General features: G+C 39.1%; 1 protein-coding gene across 3 annotated transcripts in view; it reads right to left on the bottom strand.

The window, feature by feature from the left end:
- Positions 1-20,941, bottom strand: part of ADGRB3 (adhesion G protein-coupled receptor B3) — a 732,417-nt gene that overhangs the window by 342,465 nt on the left and 369,011 nt on the right. For all 3 annotated transcript variants that reach the window (XM_047760010.1, XM_047760017.1, XM_047760000.1), the window contains 2 exons: positions 11,186-11,254; positions 6,796-6,904 (listed from right to left, as the gene is read on the bottom strand). In XM_047760010.1, the coding sequence (XP_047615966.1) occupies positions 6,796-6,904; positions 11,186-11,254 (178 nt within the window). The remainder of the gene's footprint in view (positions 1-6,795; positions 6,905-11,185; positions 11,255-20,941) is intronic.

Raw genomic sequence — 20,941 nt, 5'->3', positions numbered from 1 at the left:
ATTAATATGTGAAAGATGCCCTCAAATGTTTGTTGAATGAATACAACCCCAATTCCTCACTTATCTCTGATGCCTCATTCAAGTATGGAATGCCATCATTTCTGCCCTCATCATTTCTGCCCTCTGATAATCACATTTTTGTCTCTATTCTTACTACCATTAAAGCAAGTATGGTTGTATGATTATCTCCTGCATAGATCATCATAAAAGCCTTCTAGTCTCCATGTTTAAGGTTTTTCTTAATTTCAACAAATTTTATTTCTGCTGTAAGATGTGTCTTACCAAGGCACAGCTCTTACCCATCCAGTCAAGCCTCAGTAGCTCCCAATTGTCCCCAGAATTGAGAACCGTCCTACAAGTCCCATCATGCTTCTCCAATGTTATTTCATTTCTTTACTTCCATATATATGTAGCCACTATCGCCTCCTAACACAATCTCCACTTACACAACTCTCTCCTGCTTTTTTTTTCTAAATGAATATTCTGGAATGTCACCATCTCTGCTACATGCCCTCCTTCAGGTTGCACTGTTAACAGTCCAGCCATTCCTCAATGTCAACACTAAATGAGCCCTTCCTTAAGAAAGTTTTCTTGTTCCTTACACAGAACAATATCTCTAGGAAAAAAATCTCTGCACCATCTAGTTTTCATAACACATGCTAAAGTCTACTTGGTATTTATTTATCTATGTAATTCTTTTATGTCCACAACTAGAATGAAATCCTTGAAGAGTAGAAGATTATTCATTCATTTTAATGACCTGAAACACCAAGGAAAGACTTTGCTTATAATAAGAGATGCATTCTTTGTTTTTAATTGAACGCAGTCATAGGGCTACAACATGCATCACATCACTGATTTTCCTTGAATTCAGTTCAGTGAACACAGTGCAGGTTTTAAGTCCAAAACTAAAACAGTTAATTCCTAAAGACTAGGCTGTTCTTACCAATAAATAAAGCAAACATAATCTACTACTTGAAGCAATTGTGGAAAATAGGTGACTGAAAGCATAATAGAAAACTATAAAACACTGCTGCAACTTGAGACCAACCTCTAGAATAGCCAGAATCCATGCAGATGCCTGTCACTCTGATCAGATGGGATTTCTTACATCCTGTTCTGTCTCCAATACTGCAAACAGCTGGGCCTCAAATAATGTTCTTGTTTCCTCTTCAGTGCTTGGTCTGCTTTGTTTGATGTTACTGCCTCCAAAGATTCTAAATATTTCTGAATCATGAGTCTAATTTTTGTTAATTCTATTTTACACTACCATAAATATACAAATGCTAAAAAATGGACAGTTTCAAGAGAGTGTTTAGCAAGGCACAGGGGACATGAGGTTGAAATATTTGGGGCAGGGGTTAATTTGGCAACTGGGAGGTTCTAGAAATCTTTTCTGGGAGGAAACTGATGAGAGAAACACTGGGCTGAAAGGAGCTGAAGAGAAAGTGTTTAGACAGAAAAGGGAGAAAGTCAATTTAAACACTCTTCTAGGAATATTTTTGTTGAAGAAAAGTAACTTTAACTCATATTAAGCAGTATCAAGATACTGTCCCCCTGATCTAATTGATACTAATGATATATTTTTTAAATCTATTGAAAAATTCACATTTTTACTGAAAAACACTCATCTATACAGTATATTTAGGACATTTAGAATACAATTTTACAATAAACTAAGGTACATTGAAATTTTGAATCAAACTGACAAGCTTTTGCACAGCAAAGGAAACCAAAAAGAAAACAAAAAGACAACTTACAGAATGGGAGAAAACAGTTTCAAACAATGCAACTGACAAGGACTTAATCTCTAAAATACACAAATGACTTATACAACTCAACAGCAAAAAAACCCAACAACCCAATGGAAAAATGGGCAAAAGACCTGAATAGACATTTTTCCAAAGAAGATGTACAGATGGCCAACAAGCACATGAAAAATGCTCAACATCTCTGATTATCAGAGAAATGCAAATCAAAACTACCATAAGACACCACCTCACACCTGTCAGAATGGCCATCATTAATAAGTCCACAAATAACAAGTGCTGGAGGGGGTGTGGAGAAAAGGGAACCCTCCTACACTGTTGGTGGGAATGGAAGCTCATACAACCACTATGGAGAATTGTACAGAGGTACCTTAGAAAACTGTACATAAAATGACCATATGATCCAGCAAACCCCCCTCTTGGGCATATATACGGACAAAACTTTCCTTAAAAAAGACACATGCACCCGTGTGTTCACTACAGCTCTATTCACAATAGCCAAGACATGGAAACAACTCAAATGTCCTTCGACAGACTATTGGAATTAGGAAGATGTGGTACATATACACAATGGAATACTTCTCAGCCATAAAAAAGAATGAAATAATGCCATTTGCAGCAACATGGAGGGAACTAGAGACTCTCATACTGAGTGAAGTAAGTCAGAAAGAGAAAGACAAATACCATATGATATCACTTATATCTGGAATCTAATACAGGGCACAAATGAACCTTTCCACAGAAAAGAAAATCATGGACTTGGAGAACAGATTTGTGGTTGCCAAGGGGGAGGGGGAGGGAGTGGGGTGGTTGAGAGCTTGGGGTTAATAGATACAAACTATTGCCTTTGGAATGGATTAGAAATGAGATCTTGCTGTGTAGCATTGAGAACTATGTCTAGATACTTACAATGGAGCATGACAATGGGAGAAAAAAGCATGTACACATGTATGTGTAACTGGGTTCCCATGCTGTACAGTGGAATGTGTTGGGGAAATAACAACAAAAAACTTAGAAATAAATAAATAAATAAAATAAATAAAAATATCAATTTTTCATAGTAATCATTTATTTAATAATTACATAAGCTATTTAGTAGTTTTCATAAGTGCTCACTAACTTTTATTCATTGTAAATTATGTGTCAATTTTCAATGTCACATTATATGTGAATATGAAAAAACATTCAATTACTTTATAAATACATTGGTTTATTTAACATCTTTGTTCACAGAACATTTTTTTCCAAGCCTTCTGCTGATAAACTTTTTGAGATCATAAGTCTTTTGAGAAAATGATCAAAGCGATGGACCTGTTCCCTCCACAATGAACATGCATGTATTTATACCAAAATGTTCATAGATTTTTAGCATATAAGAGGTGTTTCTGTTATCAAAAGCTGATACAGGTAGGGACACTTTTCAGATAAAAGAATCTTCAAAACTTTTCATTTGAATTATTTAGGAAGAAACTCTTTTCAAGACATGTCACTCATTGTCCTGCCATCTTAATCAGATTATAGGAACTTTTATCTTGGTGAATAATGCTGTTCCCACAGAATTAACTCCACTCTGCTAGATTCTTCTAGAATTCTTTTTTCTTGATTGTTCCAGCTATTCTATTTGCTATGTATGTGCTTCTAACAGCAGCATCTCTGCTTCCAACTCTTCTATATAAACCAGGAACCAAAAAACAGAAATGCTGAAACTATATTTAAAGTTAAAATAGAATAGGCTATCAGCAAGATTCTGAGGCTCTCATTAAATTGTATGGGCTTTCTGATATTTATTTTTGACTGTTCAACTCTCTTTTTCTTCAGGAGCTTATCTATAGCCAAGAAAAGCAAGGTGGCCATGTACAGGCTTTATAAAAGGAATTCATAATTTCTAAAAGAAATGATGATCTTTTGAAGTCCTTTAAGGAGTTTCACTGCAACACATTGGAAAAATGGCTATAAGGAATAAGCAAACTTTCCTAGTTACCTAGTCTGTATCATTAACATGCTGTGTGTACATGTGTTTGCTAGCTTGCAAGTGTGCAGTGTGTGTAAGCATGTGTGTGTGTGTGTGTGAGCTCAATGTTGGATAATTAATATTTGGATTTAGGATGCAAGACAAATGAATGCCAACTTGCAAGTTTCAAAAATTCTCACTGCAAGCTATTCTCTATGTGCCCTTGTCCAAAAACATTGGACATATCAAACAAAACAGTATAATTGTGTTTTATATATACTAGTCTCGAATTGGATAATATGAAGACTATGAGTAGTACATCATTATTATTTATATTTCCCAATTTGATATGAGTGGATCATGATGCTTAATTTTATGTGTCAACTTTGACTGGGTTAAGAGATGCCCGGATAGCTGGTTAGACAACTTATCTGGGTATGTCTCTGAGGATATTTCTTAAAGAGACTAGCATTTTTTTTAAAGAGTAGACTGAGTAAAGCTCTCCCTCACCAATGCAGGAGATCATCCCATCCAACAAGGGCCTGAATAGAACAAAAATGCAGAGTAAGGGCCAAGCAAATGTGCTCTCTGTTTAGGCTGGGACACCCATCTCCCTTTGCCCTTGGACATCACCACTCCTGATTTTTAGGTCTTTGAATATAAGCTGTGACTTTACCATTGGCTTTCCTGGTTCTCAAGCCTTTGGGTGTGGAATGGAACCACACCATCAGTTTTCCCGGCTTGGGACTTCTCAGATTCTGGAATTGCATGAACTAATTTCCTAACATAAATCTATTTCTAGCTATCTATCTATCTATATATATATCCTCTGTTTGTTCTGTTTCTCTGGAGAAATCTGACAAATACATGGATATACTTCGGAAAACTCAAATATTATTAACAATAACCTTCTTTATGGCTTTATGTGCAGTGTTATATTGCTTTGAGTTACTATGCTTAGCCTACCTCTTCTTAAAGTTTAGTGATGATAAACAAAGTGGGTGAAATATAATACAAAAAGTAATATGCACTTCTTTTCAAATATACAATTTTGATATGTCAGAGGAAATGTAAAGAGGAATAAATATTTGAAACTTACAGATATTTATGCAATTTTTGTTGTAAATAAAACCAGTATTAGAGGGAATTTGATATGTTGTTATTCAGACAGCCTACTTTAACTTCATATTTAAGTTACTAGACTCTGAGATTGACTTTGCTTTTTTAAAATTTTTTCTTCAACACATTCTGAACAAAGGCCGTGTTTTGATCTTATGATACTTTTAATTAGCAATGCCTTTTAGAATTAGATGTTAACATTTACAAAAACCAAGTAAACAATAGCTCTTTGCTTTTTCTCCTTTCCTTTTCTTGTAAATTACTTTGCAAATTATCCAATCTGGTACAGCAGGCTCTCTGGTTCCTACTTCACCAAATGAGAAGTTCCATCCTGAATGACCAGTGCCCCCAAATCTCTCTAGGTTTTTCATTCCATGTGCCTCCAAACTCATAGCCCAACATGAAATGCCTCTTCCCACATACATTATCTTTCCTCTCTTTGCCCAGTCAGTTTTGGAGTGGACATTTAACTAGGAGTCTGAATTCCTCCTTCAACAAAAATACTGTTTTCAATCACTTTTTCTTCTATTATTCCAGAGCAAGGACAGCTCTGTCCATTCCTGACCAGCACAAGCTGCTGAACATCCATTCTGAGGAAAAGTTGGCTCCTCCACCACCTCAGGAAAGTGGATTAAGACATAATTTTAACTTGTAAGGCTTTAGGCTGTAGGAACACGGCTTGTGGGTGTGGAACTGTCCAGATCTTTGAGGACTCCATTACATAGCCTCTCCTCAACTGAAAGAATATTACTGGTCATTAGCTAGTACCTGTTACATGTGGAGATCACTCTGGTGGAAGATATCTTAGAATCTAATGAGTCCTGTAGGACGAAAAGCCCTTCAGATGAAATCAAGTATAAAATGAACCACCAAGAGCCATAATCATAACAAAGTTATGTTTTGTACCAGTTAAAATCCCTTAGTTAATCTCCCTCCACCAAGTTCTCTTACTGATCTAGAAACTAAAACTTAAACATCTGGTGGGTAGGAATGTGAGGAAATATATATATACATACACACACATTATCTACAGTTAGTGGTCTTTATGTGAAGACTGCTATAACATAACAAAAGAAAGAAAGTCTTTCTGAGTCACAGTAATGTCATGAGAGGAAGCTTTAAAAAATAAAACTATAAACCTGCATCAACTCAATGCACAGACTAGGCAGGAAGACTATTTCTTCACTCTTGCTATTTCTTTCTTTTCTTTTAACTAAGAAGATAAATATGCCATTCAGTTAACATATTGCTCTGGGCTGCATGTAACTTGTCACCATAGAGGGTGTGCATTTTACCTCTCTGTGTCATTCCTCCCTATAAGAGATAAAGTTAAAAACAATTCAAAGAAGAAAGATGTTTTCACTTTGTTCACAGTAACATTACAGAATCCACCACATATGGACCCGAGAGACCCACTGGGTCCCAGGAGCGTCTCAGGAATACTGCAGCAGTGGCAGCACCATCAGGACCATGATCCTTGAAGGTCTCAAGCATCCCAACCCCCACTAAGATTCAGCACTTCTGTGGGACACCTAGCAAGGAAGTGACTTGAACAATGTTTGGAAGACCATGAAGGGTTCTTTTTTTATATACCATATAGTATACACTGAATATTTTCAACATGAGATCAGATAGCAAAAAATATCTGGCATATCCTCTTTTACATAATACATGTGCAAATAAACACAAGTAGGCCCATATAAATGTATACAAATCATGCAAATGCATGCATGTCTGTGTGTGTGTGTGTGTGTGTGTGTGTGTATGTGTGTGTGTGTGTACTGCATATGTGGTTGGGCCCATCAAAAAATCTGACACCAAGTAGCTATATAATACATTATTCATATAGACTCAAAGATATGAATAATGTGTATCACACTTAGAAATGTATGACTCAGATACCTGAATTTTTTTTTTAATTTCAGTAAGATTTGGGGAAGACATGCTATTTCTTACCTACATTTCCAGTCATTAAGTATGAATTCTGAAAGTCCATCATCCCCATTCCAACAATGTGTATAAAATCTTCAATCACCTGCATTAACTCTATTGAGCCTGGATAAATCTACAAAAATAAGCAAAGGTTAGATGGAATTAAAAAAAAAACTTATATAATAGAATATACACATGCAATTTAAAAACTACATAATGAGATATAAATAATTTGAAGACACTTCAGCAACAGCTGTATTTTTTATTTTTTAAAGTTATTTTTAATCATTTTATTCTATTTTTATTTATTCACTTTTTCACCCATAGAACAGCTGTATTTTTTTGAACTAATAGTTCAAAATGACACTAAGTGTCATCTAACAAGTACTTTGTAGGATATGTGATAGCATAATTAATCTTTAGTAAATCTAAGCAAACTCAAAACGTCTAACAGATTGTACCCTTAGAAGTAGTATATCTGTACTTTTGATGGGTTCCTTTCCTCATTTAAAAATAGCATAGAACAAACACTGAAATTTGGGGACTTTTTACTTAGCATCTGTATGATAAATATTAGAAGAAACAATTATTATTGACATCATGAATATTTATAGACTCTTACATTCACTACAAAATAACTCTCTGGGGAGAGACATTTATTTCCCATGATTATAATAACTAGTATATGAACAATAATGTTGACAATACTTTCAGGATCATAATAACAGCTCAGGATGGATGCTCCAATGTACATTTCAGGACACACCCAACACCATCCAACTCACATACTACCAACAGGTGAATATTTGCTTAAAGATGACCTGATTCTGGCATGAGCTCACAGCAAGTTGAATGTAAGGTCCATTTCCAAAGCCTAATGAATTTTAGCCTGTGTAACCCATCACGCTGATAAAGTCAGACTGGATTATATAACGGTATTAGAGCAGAAAGTCTTTTGAAGTTAGATTCATTTATTTTAGCCATTCAGCACCACTGCAGCTTTTAGCCATGAAAAAATTTAAGTGGATTAGAGATGTAGTGGCTTTGTATTTGCAAAGATTTTTGCAGTTGGAGAAGAGACTGATTAGCAGGAAGATGTCACGCAGGGCGGGTAGCAGGCACAGTGTGTCTAATTTACATTCAGACACCTAGAAGGCATAATATTTTATTCACATATATTTGAAGACATGAACAATGGCTATTACAGTTAGAAATGTATGGCACAGGTAGTTTTGATTTTTTTTTTTAATTTCAGGAAGATTGGGTCAGAAATGTTATGGCTTACCTACATCTACAATCTTTAAACATGAATACTGACAGTTCATCATTCCCATTCCAAAAATGTGCATGAAATTTCCATCAACTCCAAACTCCCTGCTGCTGCTGTATTTCTCCGGTTTTTGTGTAGGTGTCTGTGTATATGAGTACGTGTAGTATGTGGGTAAATAGAAATTAAAAAGAAGAAGCTTTATTCTCCCTGTTGAAAGAGTTTCCCTCCCTAGCCCATCTTCCCCTCCCTTTTCTTAAGAGCATTTACTTTAGGAAACTAGTACTTGTTATATTCTTTCTCTGTCTCTTTGAAATGTATGTAAATGTTTTAAAAAGCCAAATAGCCTCTTCATAGCTTAAAGATCCAGGGATGTCCCTCTGTGAAGGTAACCATCAAGGAAGACAGCATCTCTTGGGACAGAACGTGATGGAAGACAGCGTGAGAAAAAGAATGTATATATATGTATGACTAGGTCACCATGCTGTACCAGAGAAATTGGCACAACACTGTAGACGAACCATTCTTAAGGAAGACGGTTCTATCTGGGAGGGCAGGACGCTAATTTCCTCCGCTACCTTGAGGTGCAAAACTGCCTCCCACCATTAAGATGCGAGTGTTTAACTTTTCTTTGGATAAAGTCAACTAGCTAACAAGATGGTCACCCCAATTACCAGGTGAAGTTAGGATGAACTACCTGTGACAAATGGCACTATCAAGTTTTCTTGCTCAAGAACTAGTAACTTTATCTTGAGGACATACATGTAGGGAGTTGCACCCACTAGGCTGTATTAAAGGGTGGGCGTTCTCTCTGTCTTTTCTATCTCTTAGTGGATTGATTGTTTGTGAGGCACATCACATTCTGGCCTAATGCTTATTCAGTAATAAACCTCTCTTCTTTTCCTGTCTACCTTTGTGGAGAGGTTTTCTAGAGTGGCAGCAGACTTTGTAGTTGTTACTTTCCTAATGGCATTTAAATGTTGTATAGCAGGGATTTTTTTTTTTTTCTGTAAAGTATCAAAGAGTAAATACTTTGGGCTCTGTGGGTCATGAGGTCTCTGTTGGAACAACTCAGCTGTGTCCTTGCTGTACCAGAGCAGTCATAGTTCTGTGTGGTTATGCCCTCAAACTTTATTTACAAAACAGGTGTTAGGCCAGACCTGGCTCTCTGGCCACCGTGTGCCCATGACTGAAACGGGTTGTCCATTCTAACTGCCATAATGGTTACAACAGAGTGTTGCCTAGTATACTTGAGTATACTATGTTTTTAGTAAGCTGCTTTAGCTAACACAGTTTGATCCTTCATAACTAGGGCTGATGTGCTGGGAACAAAGTCTGAAATGATATTGTCTATTGTCCGAAAGTGTAAATTCTGATGGCAAAACCCTTCTGACTTCAATATTGACCATTTTGCTCAGCTAGTTTTCCAAATGCACACAGAGCTATGTTTTATATTGTATTTTGTTGAGGGTATTCCTCTAAAATGGAAAAAGGAGGAGTTTTCTTCTGACAGAGCAGGTTAAGGATCCAGCATTGTCACTGCAGTGGGTCAGGTCATTACTGTGGCAAGGGTTTGATCCCTGGCCTAGGAACTTCCACATGCCGTGGGAGCAGCCATAAATAAAGGAATAAATAAAATAAAGGATAATCTTTGGTAGAATTTAAACAGCTTTTATTTCCAAGGAGTTCACCCTTTGTGCTGCAAACTTAGAAACTTGTTTATCATGTGGCTGTGTTTATGACAACATGGCTACAAAAGAATTGTTTTATTTAAAACAGTTATTTGAAAGAAGAATTAAGGATCGTCACTACTAAATATATATATATTTAAAAGATAAGACCATGGCTAACTTGAAACCATAAGTAAATAGGCAGTTCATGGATTCAGGATTTTCCATTGACAAAAACTCTGCCACTGTTCTTTATCTGTTCAAGTTAGGTCCCTGCAGTAAATAACTCCCTCTGATGAACCGCAGTCTTGTTTTAAATGGGGTATTATACATTGGTCCTAAATATATCCATAATTAATGGTCTCCAGAATTCTACAAAGATGTGCTTAGCCTCTGCAGCTGTAGTCTAAGGAAAGACACCATTTTCTCACAGTGAGTGAATGAAGTTCTCCTCTAGAATGAAGCCAAGGACAAATACATAATTCAAACTAGTAGGAAAAGATAGATTCAGGGTCTTAAACTAAGGAGTGAGTTTTTTTTCTTGCTATGGCCAGAAGCACAGCCTTTGTACCTGATAATGAGTTGGCCCCCACTGGACTATTTTTAGAGCTCCTATCACAGTAGAAATAAAGGACATGCTTTATTCCTGCAGGCCCAGAACACGACTATAAAGGGAAAAGGGGAGATAGGGTCACCTGAACCTCAGTAAATATTCTTATTTTCAATATTGCGTTGCTCTCTTGGAATTTTTAACAAGGGTCAAGTAGAAAACTTTAAGAAGTTTAACATTCAAATAAATTAAATTTCTACAAGGTTTTTAAAAACATGCTTATTTTCCCTTTCTTAACCGCTAACATGCTTTTTCTGTGATTTACAAAAAAAATTATTAATCATATGTTGGTATGGCACAAATGGCAGTGCAAGGCATTTTTAAAATAATAACTAAACTAATAAAGCTACTTGCTATAGATACTGTGCATAACAGAAAGAGTAAAAACCATAATACATCTTTTATTTTAATGAGAACGTACTTTTACAACTCTTGGCTTTGAATCAAAAGGCACATCTGTATATGTGATTCAGATAACCTGTCGTTGGTAGTAAACACAAACGATTTTCCTAGCTACAGTTCACTTTGTAATCACTATGTCCCTTTAGACTTACTGTTTTCCCTATGATCTGTAGACAAGAAATAAAATCATGGGTAAAGAATACAGTCATTATGTTTTAATACCTTAGAGTTATAAATTACTTAAATCTGCTCGTTTTTTTCACATTTATAAATATCATTCACCCCACAGATTGTTATGATAAAAGAGATCACTTGTTTTCTCTAAAATCGGCATAATATAATCTAGAATGGCTTGAAAAATTCTCCCTTTATGTTCTTGGAATAGTGAGCCATTACTTTTTTCACCTATTATGAAACCTTATTTAGCCAACTTCATTTTAAGTTCTGAAATAACTCCAGACTTACCTGTTGTGCATCTTCCCATTTTTCTTTGTTGTCTTCATCTAGAAGATTGCTAACTATTTGAAAGAAGTTCTGTAAATTAAATTAGATAAAAGGTTTAATGTTACACAAGAGAATATACTGTCAACAGCATCTGTTTGGACTATTATGTGCTAAGGGTACAAACGCTTTGCAATATTGGTGGATGACACCAACTCACTCTCCTAGAAGATTTCTGAGGACTCTTTCTCAGCATCAGGATTCTGGGATTTCCAGACAACTTTACATATTGACCTCAGGAGACATCAGAATAGGTACAAGACTATTTTTTCTCATAATTATTTGTTCCGTTATTATCTGTGTATTCTACTCTGTCATGCCACTGTTTAATTATTCCTTATAAAGAAACTCTCTTTGTAAGCTTTTGTAATGAAAGCCCCCGTGGTTGTCTTACTACAGTCACCCAGGTACCTGTGAGCCATAAGTGTTACTTACACTGCATTGCAGTAAGACACAGGCTGTAGGCAGAATGGAGGTGAGTGACAGCCTTCCTTGGCTGGATCCTGGCTCAGCCCTTCCTGGCTATTTCACTTTAGTGTTTATAACTACCTATTATAAAGATGACATGAAAATTTTCAAGTACCTGGCTAATAAGTGCTTAATAATACTTGGCTATTTTCAAATTCTTCATCTTTTTTTTCCCTGTATTTTGTCTTTTTAGGGCCATACCCACGGCATATGGAGGTTCCCAGGCTAGGGGTCAAATCAGAGCTACAGCTGCGGGTCTACACCACAGCCACAGCAACATAGGATCCGAGCTGCATCTGTGAACTAGGCAACAGCTCATGGAAACGCTGGATCCTTACTTCACTGAGTGAGGCCAGGGATTGAACCTGCATCTTCATGGATACTAGCTGGGTTCGTTAACCACTGAGCCACGATGGGAACTCCCTCAAATTATTCTTCTTAAAGCCCCTGCCTTTGGCAGCAAGGCAAAACGGAGAAAGGAACAGACAAGGTCACATAGTTCTAATAAAGTTCCAAATCCTTGCCATCGCCCTCATCCCTGACAGCTATTGGGAACCCACTGGCTTCATCTTATTCCAGTAGTACCCACGACGAGTTTTGGTTTTCCCTTCCCATGCAGACAGGCACCCTTTGGCATTCATTTTTTTGTTTCCCACATCCTCATGGGTTGTGTTAGTGCTCACTTAAATACGAGGGATCTTTATCAAAGAGGGAGACCTTCCTATCCTCTGACACTCAATGTCTCTTCAAAACACAGGAGCCAGGAGAGGAAAACCAGGGTAAGCAGTCATCACAGAAGACCTAAAAGTATAAAGTGAAGCCATTTCATTTGTCTAATACTGCATGGATGGAGGTCCCTTGCTTTTGTCCTCGGATCCCCTCTCTTCTGACTGGTCTGTGTGTATTTAGCATGAGCACTTATGCCAACACATTCACACACACGAGATCTCCCCTTTGGGTGGGGGGTAGACAGTTACAATTTTTTTTAGCCCCCTCAGCCTTCCTATCCAACTAGCTTTTCAAAACAGGTCTTGACTTTAATTCCAAATAAATTCACCTAGGTGTTTTTAAAAGAAAAACAAAGCTGCTTAATTTCCTCCTGTGGTTGGAATCTGTTAGTATCTATATTTAATTGCCCTATTTGTGCTATTTATTTTAATAGTTCCCGACAATCACATGGTTGAAACATGTTTCGAGTCACAACCTCTATAACAGTCATAGAATATTTTATGCAACTCTTGAAAAAACTACAAGTCTCTTTTAGGCCCGTTTTCTAATTCATTTAACCTTTTTGTACTACCAGCCATTTTTTCCACTTAAAATGTCCTGGCTGGAGTGATAACATTTTAAGGGCTTTGTCCATTGAGCTGTAACTCTCCGTTTGGGCAGAGAGAATTAACCTTCAGGTTCTCCGATTGTCTGTGGCTGGTTAACTCAATAGGGGACATAGTGCTAATGAGGCAAAAGTTGCAGATTTTATCCCTGTACATGCTGGTGGGCTGTGCTGAGGTCTATGACCAGGGCTGCATCCTACCCCCTGCCAGCTTTCATACAAAATGCATGCTGCTGCTAACAAGGATACTGTGAGAAAGAGAAGCAATTTGTGCAAATGCAGCTCTGTTTCTGGGAAAACATTTCACAAAGCATCTTTTACTGACAGTGGGTCAGTGACTCTGCCCTGTCCGCAGAGGCCAGGGAACACACATGATTCCTTGATCAAAATGATAAATTCAGGATTTGGTTTTTCAAAATCACCAAAGGGCATACATAAAAAAAACCCCACAAATTACTTGAAATATACATTCAAGTAAGCAGAGAGGAAAAGAAAGGCTTTTGTACCATTTTCCAAGGCCAGTAAGTTTACTTTATTAAATCAGCATGGGAAAGTAGCACAGAATAATGGGGCCCCATAGGGGCACATGAGCTAAGCCTGAGAATCCCAGGCAGGGGGGAGGAGGACGCACGTGTACAGGGATACTGAGCTTTTCTTGTTCATCAGTGCATCCTCATCACATGCAATACCTTCTGCATAGCAGGTATTTAATAAAGTCCTGACTTAGACGAAATAATGAAGTTACAAAATCAGTACACCTCAGATTCTTTAACAAGACACAAGCATCATTCTTTTCAACTGACTGCTCTAATCTGTCTCTCACACATTGAAAAAAAATGTATATGTGATTTTTTTCAGTTCACTTTGACTTTTGCTTAAAGATCAGATGGATAGGACAAAGCAGACAAGCAGAACAGTATTTTGAAGAGGGAACTCATGATATTTCAGGCCAACTTCACTGAAGTTTTAAGGAAACTGTGAAGTAACTTCCACAGCAGCAGATCCACTACTTGATAGAGTTTTTTTTTAAAGAGCTCTGCTAATTGTGATCATCTCTCTCCTTTGATGATTTATGAATCAAGTGCCTTAGCCCCTGAGTTGCATCTGACAGTAAGTGTTTCGTTTTGATCAGCCCTGACCTCTATGGCTTACGCATATTTGAAAAGGTGGTGTCCTTGGCGGTCTGAGTTTGGAGCTTGAACTTGGCATACCTGATTTTTCTTTAAATTTATTTATTTTTTACTTTTTATTTTTGAATTTTTTTGTGAGATAACATTTTATTGCGGTAAAATAAAAATAATATAAAATTTAACATTTTTAAAGTGTACAGTTTAGTGGCATTAAGTACAGTTGACCCTTGAAAACCTGGGGGTTAGGGACACAGACCCACAACTAGAGGAAAATTTGAGCATAACTTTATAGTCAGCCCTCCATATCACTGGTTCTGCATACCTGCTTTTAAATTCCCCCAACAGGTATTCACTGCGTGGTTCTGGGCCCTACCTCCCTTATCTAACCCATAAGGCAGAGATGTGAGCAGCTGCCAGGCAGAGTAGTTGGAAAGCTCAGAGCTAATTCTCAGCATGGTGTATGACACACACTAAGTGCTCATTATATGGCAGCTTTATGATTTTACTCCCTTTGCATTATCTTTTTACGACTGGCTGCTTGATTTGTGTTTACAGACACGTCATGGTGAATACGCACCAATAATGCGGCTACAGACGCCATAGCCGACAGCTCACTTTCCTGCCTTCCTTCACACTTGCTCCTTCTCTGAGCACATGGTCAGCCCAGAGGTTATTCACAGGTCTGTAATTTGTTCAGCAGAAAACTCTCCTTCCTAAGAATGTCCTCTGCTGTGAAGTGTTTCAGTGTTGCAATAATGAGACCCCACCACGTAGGAGGTGCTGTGCCAAAGGCTATGAGACACTAAGGTCAGGAGGCAGGGCTCTGCGTTTTCTTTGCAGGCAATTATTATGAAAATCAGTGCAGTGACCTATGAACTAAAGAGGAGCATCAGTGTCTCTGCCAAATTCAAAGTGCAAGTCCTAGATTTGGCCATGGGAGATGAAAAGGACATTCAATTTTAGGAAAAATAATAACTATGTAATTCTTTGTTCTATGTCTGCTTGGCTTCCTCTTGACAAACTTCTCAGAAAACATACACAATTTTCTATAAATATCCTGAAGTGTATCTTACTTAGCATGTAGCTTTTCCAGAATTCCTTGTTGGAAAAGAGTTGCAGACTAGGGATGGCTGAGCCATAGGAAATGTGTTCTCCTTCTCTTAGCCCAGCAGCAAATGCCTGGGCACAGAGAAGCAGAGACAAACCCAAGAAAGTGAGTTAATAAGTGGAACTGAAAGCTTTCAGGAATCATGGGGGTCCCAACTCAAAATACAGGGGGAATCTAAGAAAGGCTTAAAGGCTAAGCAAGGAAGCAGGGACATGCCATTAGCATCAGGATGCACAGCCCAGGACAGTTATCCATCCTCAATCCAGAGAGCAGGTGGGGGCTGCAGGTTAAGCAGGATCTAGCCCTTTCCTGTCTCTCCACTCTCTCTTGAGCTATCCTGCCCCATACTGTCTCTACTCCAGGCTCAGCAGACTTCTCCATGCATCCCAAAATCCATTTCCACCCAGCCCCCAGACCGATATAATGCTGTTCCCTTTCTTCAACTACTTTACATCCTGTTCTTGATTTTACATCCTTTATGTCTAGATGTACATGTCATTTCCTCAAAAAGACTTCATTAGATCACCAACCCCCTCAAGCATGCAGGGTCTGAAAAGTCTCTTTATTTTTCTGCTTTTGATTAGTGAACACTTTTATTTTTCAGTTACCAATACCATTGTCATACAGGCTTTGCAAAAAATCCACAGAGAAAGAAAACAACCAGTTCATGGAAGAAACCCCCCACAAGAATATGACATGAAGGGAGAGGTTCTCTACTGGAAGGGAGCCTTGTTCTCTGTCTTGGGAGTCTGCTTTCCCCAGTACAGGGTGACGCACGCTGCCTCCACATCCCTGCAGGAGCAACCCGGCAAAACCGCCCTGCATTTACCCAACAATGAATAAGTGCTCCTTTGCCCTAAGGCAACAGAGAGGCTCATGATACAGAAGCCACCAGCTGGATGGCACCCACTCACAGAGCACTGGACATGTTGAGCTGCAGTTTCACTGAGTAGATTTCTTTTGAAGTATACCACAATTCCTAATTATGATGCATTTGTATGATGATCAGTTCAGGGCTTTTTCTCTACCAGCCTATAATTTATGTGGGATCATTTCTCTTTTTCCCACTCTCATGTCCCCAGTATATAGCATAAGGTGTAGGAACATGTAAAGACTAAAATATTCCAAATGGACTGAGTGGGGCCCACTGTGTAGAAGACCATGGGCGAGGCATGGGGGTGGGGTGGGGTTAAAGAACATCAATAGATGATCTGCACCCAATCTGCTGTCTCCTTTCCAATTCAATGCCCTCCTCTGCTTTGTGCCTAGGATTCTCCTACATCCAGGAAGGCAGATAGGATGTGTATTTTTACAAATAAGAAAGCTAGTCATCCTGAATAAATATGGGCTCAAACTCTTCCTGATTAAATAGCATTTTGAAGTCTCAAGGCTGTCCTGAGCACAGACATCTAATTTTGAGAAAATGTAGGGCCTGATGAGTAGAGGACTCAGCTGTGGATGTTGGGTCCTGGTTCTTTCCCAAGGATGGGGCCTCCTCTTCCACACATGGCTCCTTCTTTGCCTAAAACAGCAGCCCCTCCCCACACACTACCTCTGCCCCATCCCGGCAGTGAGGGTGGCTCTGCTCAGCAGCAGGACAGCATCAGGAAAGAGAGGAAATACCCCAGGCAACAAAGTGAGAAGCCTTTGACGAGGAAGAAGGCTAAAGGAAGGAACGTCACTGGGAAAGCTGCCCAGTGGCCCAGGGGAGAGGCTGCGAGGACAGACAGGAACAGTGGATGTGAGGATGGAAGTGAGGAGAGACATGGAGGATACACGAGGGGCAGAGATGTACTCACTAGTTCAAGAGTATTTCCTGAATGCCTACTATGCACTTGTCCATGTTCTGAGTGCTAGGAGCACAACAGTGCACAAGGCCTCAGGGAGCTTACACCGTGGTGTGAAAAGAAAGTACATTTAATAATAAGCAACATTTTTAAAAGCGATTTAAGGTGATGATACAAAAATAAAATAGTGTATGGGGTTAGGGAGTGACTGGGCGGGGATGTGTGTGTGCAGGTATGTATGTGTGTATATGTGTGTTTGTGTATATACGCGTGTACTCGTGTGTGACTGTCTATGTGTGTGAATGTATACACATGTATGTGTATGTGCATAAGTTTGTGTGTTTGTGTGTATGTGGTGAGGATGTGTGTGCATATGTGTATGTGTATATGCTTTGTGTGAATGTATATGTATATGTGTGTGTATGTGTATTTGTGTGTGTATGCATGCATGGATGCTTGAGGTTGAGCAGTCAGCAGGAAAGACCTTTCCAAAGAAGTGACAGCTGAGGACAGAGTGATGAAAGGGATGGCTACAGGTACACCCAAGGAAGAGCGTCCAGATCAAGGGAATGTGGGAAAGGTTAAGAAGCAGAGAGAGAGGCAATAGAGCTGGTGAGGTGTTGAATAGGAGCTGGAAGGATTGGAAGAGGGACACCATTAATACAGGATAAGAAAGGGAAGCAGGGAGTCAGATAAAGACCTTGATCTACCATAGTTATGACATGAGTTTCATGAAAAATAAAAATCTAACATTGGCTGCTGAGTGGAAATCAGAGTACAAGAGAGTAAGAATGAAAATGGGGAGGTCAGAAAATAGTCTGTGCAATTTGCTGAGGCTTGGTTAGGGGAAACAACCGGTATGATGTGGAGATTGATGCCCAGGAGGGAGAGGGCAGAACTGGGACCAGACCTGATTTCTCACTGACCCCAGCGGCTCTGCCCAATACACATAAGACAGCAGAGCTGCGAGCCAAGATGGAACAGGAGGGGTCTGGGATAGAGCAGACACCCAGCTTCTGCTGTCACTATAGGCCTGAAGCTCAGAAGGTCAAAACTTGTGAATCATTCATTCTAAATTGAAAGCTGGAGATTTTTGGGGAAAAAAATAAAATTACCAGGAATAGAGCTGAATGGGATGAGGTCAAGGTCAAAACATTGGCTATAGACCAGACAGCAAGAAAGATGAGAGACTACAGATGAGGAGGTGGGAAGGAGAGCACTTTCAAAAGGACTCTGCAATGGGGAGATTAATCCAGAGGAGAAAGGCCAAGCCCTTAGTAAGGCAAAAACTCAAAGTAAGTTCAAGATGCGATATCTCGTCTCCTGTGTTTTCACATCCCATGCACTTGGCTCATGACACTTGCATGTGAGATGTACAAAACCATGAACACACCCCCATTATAGACTAAGAATGGCTTATCGATATCCAATCCTGTGATCTGGCTGTGACTCTAGTTCTTAGACTGCTAGTCAAGAAGTGTACAGAAATGGAATTAAGAGGACTATTATTATACAAATAATCTTGGGTCTGTTCTAACATATTTTTTTCAAAGCTAAAAAACCCCTGAAAAGTTCTTTGACTATTTTTCTTTGGTACTAAGTGATCTGGCAATGGATCAGACCAGAGTCACGATACTGTGGTTTAATCTTCCATCTAGGATAACTACCCTAGTGGCACATTAGCTGGCCACTGACAATTAGAAACTCTCAATAACTCAGGAAGGCAGGGAATGAAAATCCAGGAGGCATCCTGGTAGGGTTCAGGGACCAAGATATATGGAGAATATGATTCAGAGATACGAAACCAGCTACTGGAAAATCAGAGATAAACTGGGGGACAAAGGGGTTGGGATATCAAGGTCAGAAGGTCGGTCATGGTATCCCCAGCAGGCAGCATGACCTGGCCTGGAAAGCTGTCATCAGATGGCTCAGCTCTTGCCATTAGTGCTGGGCTGTCCCAGATTGACCCCTGCCATCTGCCTGCTAGAGAAGGTGTGAGAGCAGAGTATTGAAGCAAATATTAACATCCACTAATTTAGGAGGGGAAAAAAAAAAAAAAAACAGTCTTTAGGAGTTCCCTGATGGCTTAATGGTTTAAGGATCTAGCATTGTTACTGATGCGGTTCAGATCATTGCTGTGGTGTGGGTTCAATTCCTGGACCTGGAATTTCCACATCCTTAAGGTGTGGCCTTAAGGATGAATTCTTCTTTTCTGCCTCCCATTCTCCTTGACTCATTCCCTGCCCTTCTCTTCTGCAAAGGGTGGGAAAAAAAAAGACAAAAATCAAAAAACAAAGCAGGAGTTCCTGCTGCTTCCTGCAGCAGAAATGAATCCCACTAGGAACCATGAGGTTGCGGGTTCTATCCCTCGCCTCACTCAGTGGGTTAAGGATCCAGCGTTGCCATGACCTGTGGTATAGGTCGCAGATGTGACTCAGATCTGGTGTTGCTGTGGCTGTGGCGTAGGCTGGCAGCTATAGCTCCAGTTTGACCCCTAGTCTGGGAACCTCCATATGCCACAAGTTCGGCACTAAAAAGCAAAGCAAAACAAAACAATACAAACAAAGCAAAAAACAAAAAGCAGTGGGTCATTCTTGCTTAGGCAGTGCCATGAGGAACACTTGACCTTCCTTTCTTCCCAGGAGAATTACCAAAATACACATCTACACTGGCAGCAAATACCTGTGGTCCAAAGATGCTTCAGATGTTTGCTCCATCAGAATCTCACCTTCCAGATCATAAGGGCTGCCATGTTCCTTGAGCTTTAACTGTGTGTCAGGTGCTGTGTAGGTTTTACATAAGTAACTTAACCCTCACATCAGCACTATGTGGTAGGTGCCATCATCCCACACAGTGGAAGAGAACACGGCAACATGAAGAGGTCTAGTCACCTGCACAGCATCAGACAGTTAACAAATAGCAGAGCCATGACCAACAGCTCAAGATTCTGCCCACAGAGCAAGCACTCTTGTCATCAAACTCTACTGCTTTCCCTACCTCCCCTATTTATGTTCCAGGAAATTGCTAACCTTCCTGGTTGCACAATGTTCTTTAAGCAAAGGATCTCAAGGCACCAGGTGGTATCTTGGATGCTAGAGTTATACTATAGTTTCAAACCTAAAGAGCCCTTACTAGATCTTATTTAGTCCAGAGAATTAGGCTCATCATTACATGACGGCCTTGTATTATCATAGTAAGAGTTGCTTCCTCATTTCTCAAGCCACTCTTTTGTATGGAAAAAAGTAAAAGTGTCTTGCACTGAAAGCATAGGGAAAATAATACTCAAGGATCCCCACCTAGTGCCATTGAGGGGCAGCGCGAGGAAGATCTAACATACATACTTACTCATCTAGTGTTTTAGGAGACAAGATTCTTGGCTCATCCAAAATCCTAACTCTGCTTTCAATTTAATTTCTTGATCACCTAACTCTGAGGATTTTATTTAGAATATAGTTTTCATTTAAGAAAGACACTGGAAGCTGAAAACTCAATCATTGGGAAATGAATTTTCAAGCCTAGGGAATGTGTTAGGCAAACACTGAGTGGCAACCTCAGTAACAAAAGAGAAAAGAATAGGAAAGACAAGAGTGCATCACACATAGAAAAGGTAAATGTATTTTGTAAAACTCTAGTTTTCAATTACATATTAATGTAAGCTGTATGTCTTATGGTGGGTCACAGTCAAAACTTTTGGAAAACACTGAGTTAGACCAACAGTTTTTTCAGGGAACAGAAAGAAGCCTGATTAGAGACAACTCCTTGCATCTAGCAAGTTTGAGGGCCACTCATGTCTCTGTAGATATTCCGTGCATACATCCTTTCCAACTTTTTCCTTCTTTACCCATCAATATAAGCTGTCTCAGGGGCCTACTTTTCATTTCATTAAGAGATTCT

Source organism: Phacochoerus africanus, chromosome 2, assembly GCF_016906955.1.
Source record: "Phacochoerus africanus isolate WHEZ1 chromosome 2, ROS_Pafr_v1, whole genome shotgun sequence".
Lineage (NCBI taxonomy): Eukaryota > Metazoa > Chordata > Mammalia > Artiodactyla > Suidae > Phacochoerus > Phacochoerus africanus.
The sequence above is the reverse complement of the archived record's forward strand: the minus strand, read 5'-3'. Positions and strand labels throughout refer to the sequence as shown.